The sequence below is a fragment of the Rhopalosiphum maidis genome, chromosome 1, assembly GCF_003676215.2.
Source record: "Rhopalosiphum maidis isolate BTI-1 chromosome 1, ASM367621v3, whole genome shotgun sequence".
Classification (NCBI taxonomy): Eukaryota; Metazoa; Arthropoda; class Insecta; order Hemiptera; family Aphididae; genus Rhopalosiphum; species Rhopalosiphum maidis.
In genome coordinates, this window is record NC_040877.1 from 42,750,522 (window position 1) to 42,766,005 (window position 15,484).

Below are 15,484 nucleotides of genomic sequence, written 5' to 3' on the forward strand. Positions count from 1 at the left end.
ATCATTTTCATTTTTATACGTTTTATATAATTTGTTCTTATGTGCATGTTACAAATACACGTATAATTAGATATGTAAATAAAATATAACAAAAAAGGAGGAGAGGATTGATGGAGTGGATATCCATCAATCGCTGTCCCTCAATTACGCCACTGAAAATGCTCATTTCTTTGTTGTGGTGTGCGTAATGCCGTAGAAATCCGGTAGAGCTCGCACCTTGTACGCGCGAGTACGTATGTGACGGATTATGCGCCGTGGTGGTATTGGCAGATAGACCAACGACAGCGCGCCTGTTCGCGTCGACGCACTAAAGCGGACAGTCTCGAATCACGCCCAACGTGCCGCCCCGTTCTCAATCAGGTCGATCGTCCAGTATTTTTATTTATTCACTTCCCCCCGAAGCCTCGACCACAACCGAAAAAACAATTTTACTAAGAAATAGTGTATATCTACCAATATACCATCAAAATGGAGTAATCCTTCAAAATAATAAAAATGTATATATTATTTTCGCTGCAGGCATACATGATGCGCAAGTAGGTATGATCATATTTATATTTCGAAATACAACGAATACTTATTTAAAAAATCTATCTTTATCACTATAATCTTAGTAATTTCCGTAGTATTTTAAAATGATTGGATAATTGAAAATAATGGTTATTTATAATTTCAGCATTTTTACGTTATTAGGTAATTCTTATAATTTTCTTATTGTAAATTATATAGGTATGTATTATTTATACTATATTTCAGGGGTAGCCAAACCGCAGCTGGCGTCATAATAGACTTTTGCGGCTCTCATCTTATCTTAACATTTTTACAAACATTTTTTTTTAATATGAATTAATTTATATATATTTTTTTACATTTTGGCTCTTCCATATTTATTAATAAATTTGGTGACATGCGAGTCTCTTCTCACTGGCCACCCTTGCTATACATATACCTACCTAAATATAGGTATTAAAGTATTGTAATTTTATATAAAATTACACGCAATTGTCGCAATTAATTTATAATACTAGTTATGATGTTCACAGAAGTAATAGAAAAAATACATTTGAATTAATTCCAGATTATTAAATAAAAGTATAAGTTATTGTCATTAAAATAAATAATAATTATATAAAATGTAAATATAACTAAGATATTTTTATATAATTTATGTCCTTTTATGATGTAAAATTAATTTTTGGGAAATAAATAATACAGATAATATGACATGATAAATGATAATAATTTTTGAGAATATTGCTTTTGTGAATTTCGTAGTTTAATGTAGGTATGCTTCAGTTTGGACCTCTTTTTATGTATTAAAAAGACCACAATATAAAAAATGTTTTCAAATTTTCCAAATTATATAGCATCATATTTCACAATTTTCAACTGTTTTAAAATATTTGGAACCAATTCGAATGCACATTTTTACTTTTTGGGTACATAGATATAGGTATCAATTCCCATCGTCACCCCCCTTGGTCAAAACGATTCAATTCTACGTGTACCTGTACTAACACGTTTCTGCAGGGCGCAGGCTGTAGTTTGGTTGACTTCTATAGCAGTCGTATTTACCCATACACAAATACACAATACATACACACACACACACATATATATATATATATATATATATATTAAGTGTAAAAATATGTATATTGTATTATACTACCTTAAACGCGCATAAAATTGAATAGGTGCCTATTGAAACTCTGCAGGTCGACCATGTTTATGTATTTTTTTTTCAGTACAGACAGTTCGGCGGCAGAACTATATATCTATCCACAGTCCATACAATAATCGACATTCCTTTACTACCGACATTGGGTGGTCCAAAAATTACGCACGCATGCATTCCCACACGACACACCCTCACCATCGCGTAGTTGTTTCACACACGCACACACACGTTCCCGTATGACTCGTAAGAGTTCTCAACACATCTGGTCCCGCGTTTTCAGTTCGTCTACAGCATGAGTGACCCTTTCTCGATTTGATTGATTGATCTATAGGTATAATTGGGTATTTTTTATACTTATTCTATAGGTATGTCAATTAATCGCATTTTACCGAAAAAAAATAATATCTAATCGTTTAATAGTCGCTAAATATTTAGCCACGTGTACGATAATATAAAATAACTATAATAACAATAGTAAATAAGTTGTAACCGGACGCTATGTATATTATATGATAATAATATAATAATCTTTATTAACGGAAATTTAATTCCAATTTACATTTTTTTTTTTTTATATAATATAATACAAAAATGTATTACTATGAGTATAATGATAGGTACGAATTTATAATTTACAAAAATAATTTACAACAGTTTTAAAATTAAATTAAAAGATACATACAAAATACAAAGTATTTATTATGTATATATACTTATCAGGATATGTAATAAAAAAATAATATTGTAGTGAATACTGAATAGCCTCTACATTCTGTTGTCTGTCTCATTCTCTCGCACTGGTGACTCGTACGGTCGCATGATTGGCCGCCACGTTGCCAGATCACACGCCGTTTCCGCCGATCGATGTAACGTTGTCGGCTCTCAGAATCACTGTTGGTGACACTGTGACCAACTCCATCCGGGAGTGCACGTCCATTTATCTTTCGTTCGTGGTTCGCACTGCATCGCCTCGTGTACACGTCCTCTGTTATCACGTAATTATCATCAGTTATCTCTCGCCGCTGTTTAGAGTCACTGTTCACGTGCTGTACTTTGCTTTTATAATTCATATTTGATTTAGTCTAGAACATAGGATTGTGTTTTGATTTATTTTACAATATTGTGAATCACGATAAAAACTCACAATGGTTAAGTCTGGGAAAAGAAAGTTTGTAAAAAAGGAAAAAGCCAAAGTCCATTTAAAAGTCTCACACAAGACACTACTACCCAAAGGACAAAATGTGACCGATACGAATTTCAAAGTACGCAAGATCGTGTTACATGGCCAACTTAAAGAACGTGGTGAGCATGAGATATTGTCCAAGGGAAACTTAAACATCAAGGTATGTACTAAAATTTTGTTCATCGTAACGATACATAATATGCTGTACATTTTTGTAGGAATTATTGTCAAGACTAAATCATCATAACATGTGGCAAAGGCAGTCTGGACTTGAAGGTCTTATAGACTTGGTAGCTTCTTATCCTCCACAAACCATGGCTGTTCACTTGTCGTCATTCTTAGAAGCAGCTTCACGTTTAACACTAGATTGTGAGGCGGACATTCGCCAATTGGCTGTCAAGTTATTATCATCAATATTAACAGCAGTAGATGAAAAGCAGATAGCTCCTTCTTTTGAAATTGTCATCAGATACTTAGCTTGTGCCATGAGTCACATAAACTCTGCTGTAAGAGAGACGTCTCTTAACGTATTGGATGTTCTTATAACTAAAAATCCGAAACTTACAGCAATTCATTGTCAGGTATTATATACATTTACTATTTTAATTAAACAAATTGAACTGACTAGAACAAATTATTCCTTTGTATAATTTAGACTGTAGTGTTACCAGGGTTTTTAGATTTAATATCTTCAAAACTAAGTGATACAACTTCTCGGAAACTTACTGTACAAATCAATGAACATACTACTACAAGTGTTTGGAGATTAAAAGTATTAAATAGTTTACGTTCATTGTTGAGTGCGATTGTCAAAAATACTTCATTTGGATCAGAAAGTAACTATGAATATCTGTTAATTTCTATTATATTAAAGGTTTTAGGGAACTTTATACCTACCTGTGTTGTCTTTATCTTACTAACTTACAATAAAGAACATTTGCATTTAGCAAAATTTGTTTTATGCTGTTAGCTTTAATATTAGAGCCAATTATTTACCTATTATACAACTTAAAGGAAATAATATTATATTGAGAATTTCATAAACTTTTATTGATATTTTCATTTTAATTTAGTATTATAACTATGTAAAATATTACAACTTTATAATTAGAATATTAATAAAATCCCACGAGACTCTAAATAATATTCTTACCTTTAAATCTTATAATTGGTAAATTGGCTCTAATAAAGCTAACCACATAAAATGGAATCTGTTGAATACAAATTGTCTATATTTTGTATAAAAGAGAAACAATACATACAAGTATGACATTCTCTTAATACAGCAATTTCCAACTGCTTTGGTATGAAACATAAATTTACTAAGTTTTCCATGTAATTTTTGACTTATAATGTATGTTAAATATATTTCATAATATATTTTTATATTAACTATAAAATATACAGTAGTTTCCGCTTATTAACTGTATATTTATTTCTATGATGTCTGTACTATGAAATACTGTAAAAAGACCAAGTGTGCCTTCAAGTAAAAAATATTGAGATTCCCTAATTAAATAGATACATTTTATTATTTATTATTATCAACTCAAAAACATTTAAATTAAAAGCTGTATATTATATTTGATACATATTTATAAGGTATGTAGTAAAATATTAAACTAATAAAATAAAAATGTATAATGTATATTCATAAATATATTATGTTATAATATATTGATAATATATATATTTATAATATCGAAGAAAATATTTAAGAAAAGATAACAATTATTTTAATCAAAATATTTAACTATAGAACTAATATAAGATTGAAAAATATAATTATTGTGTTTTTTTATAGATTCTTCAAATCTAAATAGAACAGTCAATTGGAAAGATTCTTGTCGTTTGCATGTCCCATTATACAATTCCATAAGTTTGAAAGCTGGTCCTTTGGATTTCAACATCTTTCAAAAAACTGAAAAGAATTCTTCAACAACTGAAATACAGGTTAGAAAAATAAATATAAATTGATTAATTAATAACTAAATATTATTCTTAATTATTCTTATTTGATTTGATATATTTAACATGTTCGTTGCGACTCAATGTTGTATACTCATACCTGGGTGCTGGTCAAATTTACGAGTTTTTTTTTATAACACTTATTGGCGTTTGAAACTTGAAATACAGATTGCACACACAGTAATATACACTGAACAAAGCTAAGGAAAACAAAAATTCAAACTCAAGGCTGACCAAATTAAAAATAGAAAATTAATGTATAAAGGATGCCTTATGGCGTCATCCAGTAGCGAACATGTTAATTAGCAACGGAACTTTTTTTTTTCAATTTATTTCTGTTCTTTAAAAATTTTATTGATTTAATATATTTTTTAATTTTAGAATTATACAGCATCATTGATGCCTCTTTTAATTGATACTTTCATTGAAGTGGCTCCCAGCAAACGAGAAAATAAAAACAGTTCGGAAATTTCATTACAAACAGCATCAATATTGAAATGTATATTGGATATTATCCTTTTGTTATGGAAAATTTTTCAAACTTCTGATAATCCGTCAGAAATGGTATGTAGTCTATACACTATAGCAGTGGTTTTCAAACTGGGTGCCGCGGCACACCAGTGTGTCGTGAGAATCCACTAAGTAAGTGTGCCGCGGTTTTTTCATAAAGTGGAGTACAATGAAGTGTACGGTGTGCCGTGCATAATAAAAGTTTGAAAACTACTGCTCTATAGTGTAATATACTATAAATTTAAATATCAATCATATTAATTTTTAATTAGTATTTAATAAATGTAGGTTATTTAAATTTATATCTATACATGAATCATATTTTATTTCAGTTTAAATCTTTCAAAATATGTAGTTTAAAACAGCTTAAAAAAAATCTTAACTATTATTCATTATAATTATTAATTATTTTGTCATAATATACATTTACATGTTAAATTAAGTTTTAATATTTTTAAACTATGATGTGAACTACACTAAAAGAAAAATACATGATATAATAAATGAAAATCTCATAAGAAAACCAAAATGTAGTTAGTACAAGTCTAACTCAAATATCTGGTATTATAACTGTATCCAGTTTCCATTTAACTATGTTTGAATGGCAACTTTAAATTAATTCTGCATAGATCTAGTTAGATGTGCTGAATCCTTGGGAACTCAAAAAATCAGAAAAAAATGAACATCATTTGAATTACAGGGCAATTCTTTTATTGTTGAAAACTCATATATTTCAAAATCTATTAAAGTTAATGAAAAAAAAAAAAAACATTTAAATTATAACTTATTAACTACTTTTTTGATTTAAAATTTTCATATACAGTGAAACCTAACTTAACGGACACCTTTCTTAATGGACAAAATGACCAGGACCCGGCAATAAGATAGGCATTCCAATGTATTTCGACTTGTTTATAATTATAACGAATTCTTTGTATTACGGGACACAGACACTAATATTTTACCCCGGTGATTTTGTAACAGACAAAAGTCCTAGTTCAAATCTAAATGTAATATTATATTATGAATATACGAACTATGAAACAGCATCAATACAGAGTGAAATTTAGTACACGTGAAAACACAGATTATGACCGATTGCATTATTGTCAATTTCGATAACGTTAATTGCGAGTACCTATAGAATTTATGAAATTGAAAATAGATATAAATCCAGAAATAAATTGTTATAGTATGTTTAAAAGAAAACCATAAGTAATTCTAATGTTTTTATTCAGTTTCTATTGGTTTGCAGTCAGAGTTTACATATTTTTTTTAGCAATGACATTTACCGTACCGCGTAAATCTTTCAAGTTAAAACACAAGGTGAACATTATTTGTTGTAAACAGTCTAGCAGTTTGTCTATTCGCAAATTTTCTGATGAATATTAAAATTAAAATAATTTATTACATACATATATGTAAAATATAATAATATAATAATAATGATAAAGATTATAATATGTACTATATCAATATAATATAAGTACAAAATTTTCATATTTCCTTAAACAGACGTTTCTAATTTTACTTATAAAACACTGAAACCTTTCTAAAACGGACACCTGTCTATAATGGAAAATTATTTTGATCCCGTGACTGTCCGTTATATACTTATATACAGGTTTTACTGTATATATTATTCTATACGCTGAAAAATATTCTTTTTAAAATATGAAATTAAAAATATATGTTGTCTTACAAAAAAGTAAAGAACTTAAAAATATATAATGGTAAAATATTTTGCTTTATTTTGAATGAAAATCATAATAAAAAATATTTTCATGAGCTTTAATTTATTTTTAATTAATGAGTGTTTAATGATAAAAGAATAACTCTGTATACAGTATAATATACATACTTATGTTTTAACAATTCATGGTCTATAATTATAAATATTACATTTTCAGATGTCTTGGTTTAGCATTAACTATGGTCCTAAGATTTGTCAAACATTTATATCAACTGGTTTTCCATTTATTACACTCAACAGTGGTGGCCGTACTCCAGATAAAGTCAAAAAGCACAAAACTGACACAGATGTGGTTTTAGATTTATTTGGAGATAGTATGGTACAATCTGATACAAAGTGTTCCAAACAAAATATAGACCTGTGCCTTGTATATTTTTTACTTAGTAAATACAAAGTATTACCTGTACCAGTTAAAGTCATATCTTTATATATTAACAGTAAGTATAAAATTATAATTTTATTTTTTAAGATTTTAATAGTTATTAATATTTTCAGATTCATTAAATTCATACAAGTCAATTGATCATCAATCTTTTGTCGTGCTAATGCATTGTCTAGAAACTGTATCTGACAATGATGACTTAATTAAACCAAAGGACTCCTTTGATTTGAATTCTGTCATAGAAAAATTAGTTAATATTCACAATGAAATGGTAACTACTGATGGTCGTCATCGTCAAGAGAAAACCAAGTTAGTTTTTAACTTCTTGTGTTCAATTACGTCAAAAACACATTTGAAAATAGCTGAAGAGTAAGTTATGATGTTTTTATATTTGTATAGTTTCTTAAGTATATCAATTAGATAAGTTGTTAAGCTTTTTCATTCTTTTTAGAGTCGAAGATTTTAGTAGCTGGCTGACTTTGTTGCCAGAATTCATGTGCCAACGCAAAGTACCATATCATTTAGTGAAAGCTCTATCAAATGTGTCAAGATATAATTTACCACAATTTACGAAATCATTGAACTTGTTAAAGCCAGCATTATTGAGTAAGTATTTAAATTTAGTGTATTTCTAATTTTATTTTTACTTGTACTTAAATTTTTTATTGTATATATTTTTAGATAATGTTGACATTGTAGCAGATAACAAAGCTGATAAAATTAATGGTCAGACCTTATTAAAAGATATGATGTATACACAATATGATTGGGAAAAAGAAATAGGACTTGTTAATTAATGTGTACAAACTATTTTGTTATGAAAATTAAATTTCAGTTTTTATGCATTCTAACTAATAATATTAAATCTGAGTTAAATAACTAATAATTGTTATTTATGTTTTATAATTTTAATCATACAATAAAATCATAGAACAATAATAAAAATTTTCTAATTTAAAGACAAACATTTTTATTTTATTTAAATGCTTGAATTTACTTTAGCTATAAGTCATAACTATGACTAAAAAGATAAGTATCATGATAGTTTTTAATATGCACACTTGTTATATTATTTTAATATTTTGCCTTTATTATAGTTCTCCACTTCTAATTGTATGACATTACTATATATTATAGGGATAAAATCAACCAATCAAAAATACAACTATCATAACATGCTCTCATGAATCAAATTTTAGATAAATACTTTAAAGTACTTATTTAGGTTGTTTTTTCAATATGTATATTTTAATAGTGTCTTAGTATATATTTTCTACTTTAGTAGAAGACAAACTAAAACCACTCACTGTGGACACTGACAATAACAAATTAGTATTTGTGTTCTTGGAAAATTATTATTACCATAAATAGAAAAGCATAGTGCCATGTAATAAAATTGGAAAAACAAGAGTTTTTTTTTTAGGATATATTATTATTTTTTGGATATTAAGGGGAGGAGACACAGGAATTAATTTTTTTTAGCACTTATTTGGATAATTTTGGATGCTTTAACTTTGATAATGACTTAATTCTACACATTTTATATTAATATTATTATAAACTTCTTTTAAGTATTATGAATTTTGTCAAAATTACAACTTTAAACATTTCACATTAAATAAACATAACTATTTTTATGAATATCCAACTAATAAAAAAATAGTTAACAAATGTTAAAGATTTTGACAAATTATATAAATACTTAAATTGATAATAAATAACTCAAAATAGTAAAAATATTTTAACTAGATTATGTAAGCACTTGATGAAAATTTCATGTTTTTATGGTGATTTGTTGTTGAGTCAAAACAATATACAAAATCTATTGTGTCAAAAACTAGTTAATAAAAATTCCTTTTTTGTCTCAAAATAATAGAAAATCTATTAATAAATATAAATTATAATACAATTCAATATCATGAATAAATTAAACTCCCGAGTCATGACTGCCACACTGGACAAAACTCGAAAATCATAAGAAATAATACATTTTATTTTTAAGATTGAGTAAACCTTTGAAAACAGTTTGATGTATAAGTTATACATTAGTAAAATTGTTACTGAAAATAATGCGAAGGACTGGATAGATTTTGTTAATAATTAGAAAAACCAAAAAGTCAATGAATTTATTAGTTTAGAATTTTTATTTTATTTTAATTATATTAAAGTTTTGAGTTTACAATGTATTCATAACATTGTAAAAAAATAAAAAATTATGTTTATTATTGTTTAAAATTATTTATTAAATACAACATAAATAATAATAAATTCTTATAAAAATTTATTTTGAACTTTTCTTATCAATGATTTTTAACTTTACCAATGACCAAGGTGGTACCTAACCTTTCTATAAACATATCAGTAACCTGTGTTAAATATGTCAAAAACTGGTTGACTCTAACCTCGCCCAAAAGCATAATTTAGAAGCTTTTATGATTTTTTTGGTGGTAGAAAATCAGGCATTGACTTATACAAATAATAATAAGTATGTAAATAAAAGTAAACCTGTGAAGTTATGAAAAAACTATACTTATCTTAAGAAATTCAGTAAATTAATATTCCTTTACTTAAAGTTATTTTAGTTTTAACAATCCAATGAACAATTTAAAATTGTAAAAGTTTCATGAAATTATAATAAAGTATAAATTAATATTAAATAAAAATAAATAGAATTTATGAAAAAAACAATTTGTATTTCTAATTTATAGAAGAAAAAAAAATTAAAATTCACTTTTTAAGTATAGTACATACATAATACATTTATTATTAATGAAATAATTTAAAAAAAGATCTTAGCTGTTGGATCTATTTTAATTTTTGGCTAGGTAAAAAAAATCACATTCTTACATAAATAAATATCTTATTAAAATTTTTGTAAATATTATCTTATTAAAAATTATGTAAATATTATCTTATTAGGTATTAATATACAATATAAGTTTAGGTACAGTAATAAAAATAATTAAAACAATACTGACTAACAATATTTCTTAAATATATTTTGTTTATAGTATAAAATGTATAAAATATATAAAATTAACTTATTGAAAATTCATTTCCGGTATCATTCTGCAAATTTTCGTTTAATGTAAGAATTAATTTGTGTAAATTTGGAGCTTCCGTCTGTAGCAAATCTAAAGGATCCTGAACATTTAAAACATGTTTATAATCATTTAAATGAAAATTAAATTAAATAAGGATAAAACATGTTTTAATTAATTAATTATTACCTCCACTGTATGCATAGCGTTCATATAATATGGAGCTAGAGCAATATGTTTTTCCATTTGAAAACATATATTTAAATTCACTATTTTAAAATCTTTTTCAACTTCCTCTTCATTCAAATTCTTAAACATAAACCCTTCTTCGCGCTTATCAAATAACTAAAAAAAATTCTTTTAGTAAAATATAATAAACTTGTTTTAATATTTTAATGTATTGTACTTACCTCTCCTGTTTGAAGCGCATTATAAAAATCTGCCATGTACAAGTCAAACAATTGTAACGTTCTTAAAATTGATGGATTATCTGCTATGTCCTCAATTCTGTCAGTATCTACCTTAATGTGCCTAAATATATTTTAATTTTTTTTTTTTAAGATTTATTTCAAATTATATAAATATCATAAGATAAAAATTAGTTTTTAATTAATGTGTTTATATGTTAATCCATTTAACATAAAACACTCATTATTTCAAAAGTTATTGTTTTTGAATATATTTTTGTCACATAATTTTAAATCTTTAAAATACAACTTTTTCTAATATATATTTTTAATGACTAAATGCATTTTTTATTCTTTAATCTAAAGCAGAACATTTAAGCTGTAGTATATAAAAATTAGATTTAGACAAGTAGATTAATGAGCTATAAGTACTCATATTACCTATAATGTTTAGATACAACGTAGTGTAGTATAGAAGTACTCTGCAAAATATTAGTCCACTACTCAGCTCGTCCTAACTTAATTTAAACCGATTTTGATAAATCAAAATACTCCATATGATATTCTACTTTGGAAAATTAAATAAAAAATGTATCCTGTCATTCAAAAGTTGTTTTTTTTTTAGTAAAAACTTCAAATATTATAAACTATAAATAATATAGTTGAATATAATATCTTTTTTTCAATATTATTTTGTAATGACATAAGATTATTTAAAATATAGGTTTTCAAAGGCGTAGTTATTTTTAGAAATAATGAGTGTCTAACATTAAATAATAGATCACCACATATAATGATTATATTATCACAGTATAATTGTATAAGGTTGCATAAATAAATTATTTATCATTAATATCTTGAAATATTGTATTATTTAATAATAAAAACATTGTATATCACATACCTTAACATAAGTTTAGACAATCTATCTAACCAATAAATATTTATTGACATCAACCCATTATAGAAAACATTTGGTGGCATAATTGTCCAAATAGGCCAAATAGATGGTTTCAAATTTTCTAAAATAGATACCTAAAAGCATTTTTGTTAGTAATTTAATTTATGTGCATGCATAAAATATACTATATTATTCTTGATTTACAAGAAACTCACTTTTTCAAAAAATGTATAAACTGTATGTTTTAATTGTTCTTCTTGTGGATAATTATAAATACATATTGAGCACCAATGTGATATATATTTTGTCAAACATTTTACTATTTCAAATTCTGTTTCTTCTCTTAATTCTTCACCAAATAATGTACAGTTTTTATTTGTTCTGGTTTGTTTAGAATTAAAATACTAAATAAACATTAATAATCAATTCAATTATTTAATGTATTAAAAGATAATATTCTTAATTTGAGAAAATAAATTAACAATAAACGATCCTTAGCTTGTTGAGAAATGTTTTAAGTATAAAATGATTTCAGTATACTAAATAAATAAATTAGAATATAAACATTTTGTAAAAAGTAAAAAATTTAAACCTAAAACTAATATCGTAATTTAAAATAAAAATAAACAATTAATTTATAAAAATTACAAATTTTAGGGATAACTAATCATTTATTTGCTAATTTAATAATAGAGAAACAAATTAATTAATTAAATTATTGATCCTAATATGACTATTAGAAATAAAAACCATAATGTTAACAAATAAAATCACTATTCAACTTACCAAATTACAAAGAAGATTCGTCAAAGAATTAATTACCATTCTATAAATTAATTCATCTCCAGTAATAAATATAGCATATAACTTTTCTAAAAACCTATTTTTTAATTCTAAACATAAAAATAAAATTAATAAATATAAAACTTATAATTATTTCTTAGCAACACAACCTTCTTCTGAAGTGAATGATAAGTATTCAAAAAGTTCATAAATTATTCGACTATTTTCCATTCCATCCCATGAAATTATGTATTGAAATATAAACATATTTACTGCTGTCAAACCTCGATGGGCAAATTTTTGAAATTCCAAAACTTCTTGTAAGAATTTTGTTTTTTTTAATGATTTAACAGCAACTTCATTACTTAAAAATACTAAAAACATTTTACAAATTAATATTTATAATAATTATAAAGTTAAAATAATACTTTAATTACTTTGATCTAGACTATGATATAAATTATTTGAAAATCTATGTTGTAAATTTAATTCTTTATCATTGTTCATAAGTAATTTACACCAGCCGCTCACATTACCCAAAAGTATCAAGCTGTTATTAGAAGAACCTTCTTTTATGAATGATTTTGCTAATTCTTCAGTACTGAAGATAAAAAAGTTATTTATTTTAATATACATAGTAAATATTATTAAGATATTTTACCTTGGAAATTCAAATTTGTTATTAACATTCACAAACTGAATTTTATTATACAATTTATCTGAGGACTTTCTTTCCTAAAATAAAATAAATATGAGTTTAAAATGTGTGTTTAAATTAAAATTTTTGAAGATATACATAATCTATGAGTTGCTGAGTGTGTGTAGACTGAGGATGTATATTCATTAATTCTTTTCGAACACTACGCAAACCGCATGCAAGTTCTTTACAAAATGTATTGTTACAATCAAAAAGTCCTTTTGGGCGCGTATTGTTCATTGAATTAGGGCTTTCAAAGAGACTAAAAAATTGAAAAAATATATGCTGAATAATTAAATACCATTGTTTTAAAATATTTATAATTACGTCAGTAATTTGTTCAGATGTGGTTCAGATTTTGAACCCTCTATATTATTCTTCAAACATGTTATCATCCACTTTTGAACATCATCAGATTTTGTCAAACAATAAATAATACCAGCAACAGGTTGATTCTAGTACAATAAAATTATAGTCAAATATATCTCATACATGTTTGTTTTAATATTAATAATATTATAAATATTTACTTACTACATTTTCATAGTTACAAAGATGAAATAGGACTTTATAATATTTATCAACTATGTCCATATTAGTTAATTTTTCTTCAACTACGTCTATACAAAAAAAAAAAAAAAATACAATATTTATTTTAATAATATAAATACAAATAAGTAATTAAAAATTTATAATTCAATATCAATACATCATACTAACAAATTAGGCAATACAGGTTAAATTAAAAAAATGTATTATTATTATTTTTTAATTACAATTGATTATTTAATATATTTATATAGTTTAAAACCATAATACTTACAAAGTAACCAATATAATAGACATTGAGCTTTTGTTGCATCATTAGCATTTTGGCGATAAACTGATAAAGCCCAAACTATAAGTTCTTCGCAAATATCATGTGGTATTGATGGTTCTTCTGGTACTAGTGTTAAAAGTATTCGTTTAAAATTTTGTACACCTAAAAAATATTAATTTGTAAAAATTCTTAAACTTAATCTATCTAAATCTTAATAGTTACCAATTAATAATATAATATTTTAGTAAGTAAGTTGGTACATACATTAATAATTTAATATATTTTTCATAATTAACTTATGATATAGTTGTAATACTCAGGTACTTACTTAAATTAACAGTACACAATAATTGGCAAACAATATTCATCTCTTCATGAACTAATCCATTGTGTTGAACAATGTCTTTAAAATCGTTTAGATAATTACTAAATAATATATTAGTTGATAACTTGTTTCTTTCTAAAATAAATACAAAAAATTGGAATTAATGCACCAAAATATTATGTTTTTAAAAATGTATAAGACAAAAATATCCCAAATATAAGCTACTAAATGGAAATAAAAAATTAAAGTACTTTATTTTCTGAAAGTTCTAAATTTTGTAGCATGAAGTGTACAGTAGTCACGTTAAATTTTGAACAAAACATGTTGTAAATTTGCTCTATTTAGGATAAACTTGTATACACTATCTATTACTTTAAAATTTAAATTATAATATTTATTACATAATCAAGTAGAAGAAGAAAATAATTAGGTATTTTTATGTTATGTTATAGGTAAAACTTACCAATACTTTGTGACAATTCATTGAAAAACATAGCACGGTCATAGTGATAATCCTCTTCTTGACCACTCATTGTTATGAATTTTACTACAACTTACAATAGAAATATGCAATACAATAATTTTTCATAAAACAATTTAAATATTATTTAAAGAAGTAGTAATTCTGCCATTGAAGAACTATAGTAATACACTATTAAGATTACTGTTTAGAGTTTTTCCCTCGCAACAGTTGGTTGTAAAAACAATGTTTTATGGTTGGACAATCTCAATAGACAAAGCTACAGTCTAAACGTCTAACGAATAACAAACGGACTAAAACGCGGACCAACTTGATAGTCAGTAGTCATCAGTTTGAAATTAGCCATTCTCGAGAGACTCACTCGAAAAAGCTCGATAGACGATACTGAGTATTGAATACTGACTACTGACTTCCAAGTTCCAGTTTCCAGTGGCAGAGTCCTGATACCATAACCAGATACAACTCATACAAGTGATACAACCAAATTGGAAAAAAATAACGAATTTTCGTTATCAATTTATCAGTTATCTCAAAACTCAGCTACCATGTTAG

At 25.4% G+C, this 15,484-nt stretch overlaps 2 protein-coding genes across 2 annotated transcripts; one reads left to right on the top strand and one right to left on the bottom strand.

The window, feature by feature from the left end:
- Positions 1-2,706: 2,706 nt before the first annotated feature.
- Positions 2,707-8,363, top strand: LOC113548075 (testis-expressed protein 10). The gene is made up of 9 exons (XM_026948741.1): positions 2,707-3,024; positions 3,083-3,445; positions 3,520-3,700; positions 4,669-4,817; positions 5,214-5,396; positions 7,253-7,532; positions 7,591-7,846; positions 7,929-8,083; positions 8,159-8,363. Exons 1-9 carry the CDS (start codon positions 2,827-2,829, stop codon positions 8,272-8,274), a joined length of 1,881 nt encoding a protein of 626 aa, XP_026804542.1. The 5' UTR covers positions 2,707-2,826; the 3' UTR covers positions 8,275-8,363.
- Positions 8,364-10,425: 2,062 nt separating this feature from the next.
- Positions 10,426-15,384, bottom strand: LOC113548754. Its single transcript, XM_026949798.1, has 15 exons — positions 14,915-15,384; positions 14,455-14,586; positions 14,130-14,288; positions 13,841-13,926; positions 13,634-13,761; positions 13,406-13,568; positions 13,271-13,344; positions 13,047-13,210; positions 12,780-12,983; positions 12,613-12,719; positions 12,042-12,230; positions 11,830-11,960; positions 10,929-11,049; positions 10,708-10,863; positions 10,426-10,621 (listed from the first exon to the last, which is right to left on the bottom strand). Exons 1-15 carry the CDS (start codon positions 14,982-14,984, stop codon positions 10,514-10,516), a joined length of 1,992 nt encoding a protein of 663 aa, XP_026805599.1. The 5' UTR covers positions 14,985-15,384; the 3' UTR covers positions 10,426-10,513.
- Between the last annotated feature and the right edge of the window lie 100 nt (positions 15,385-15,484).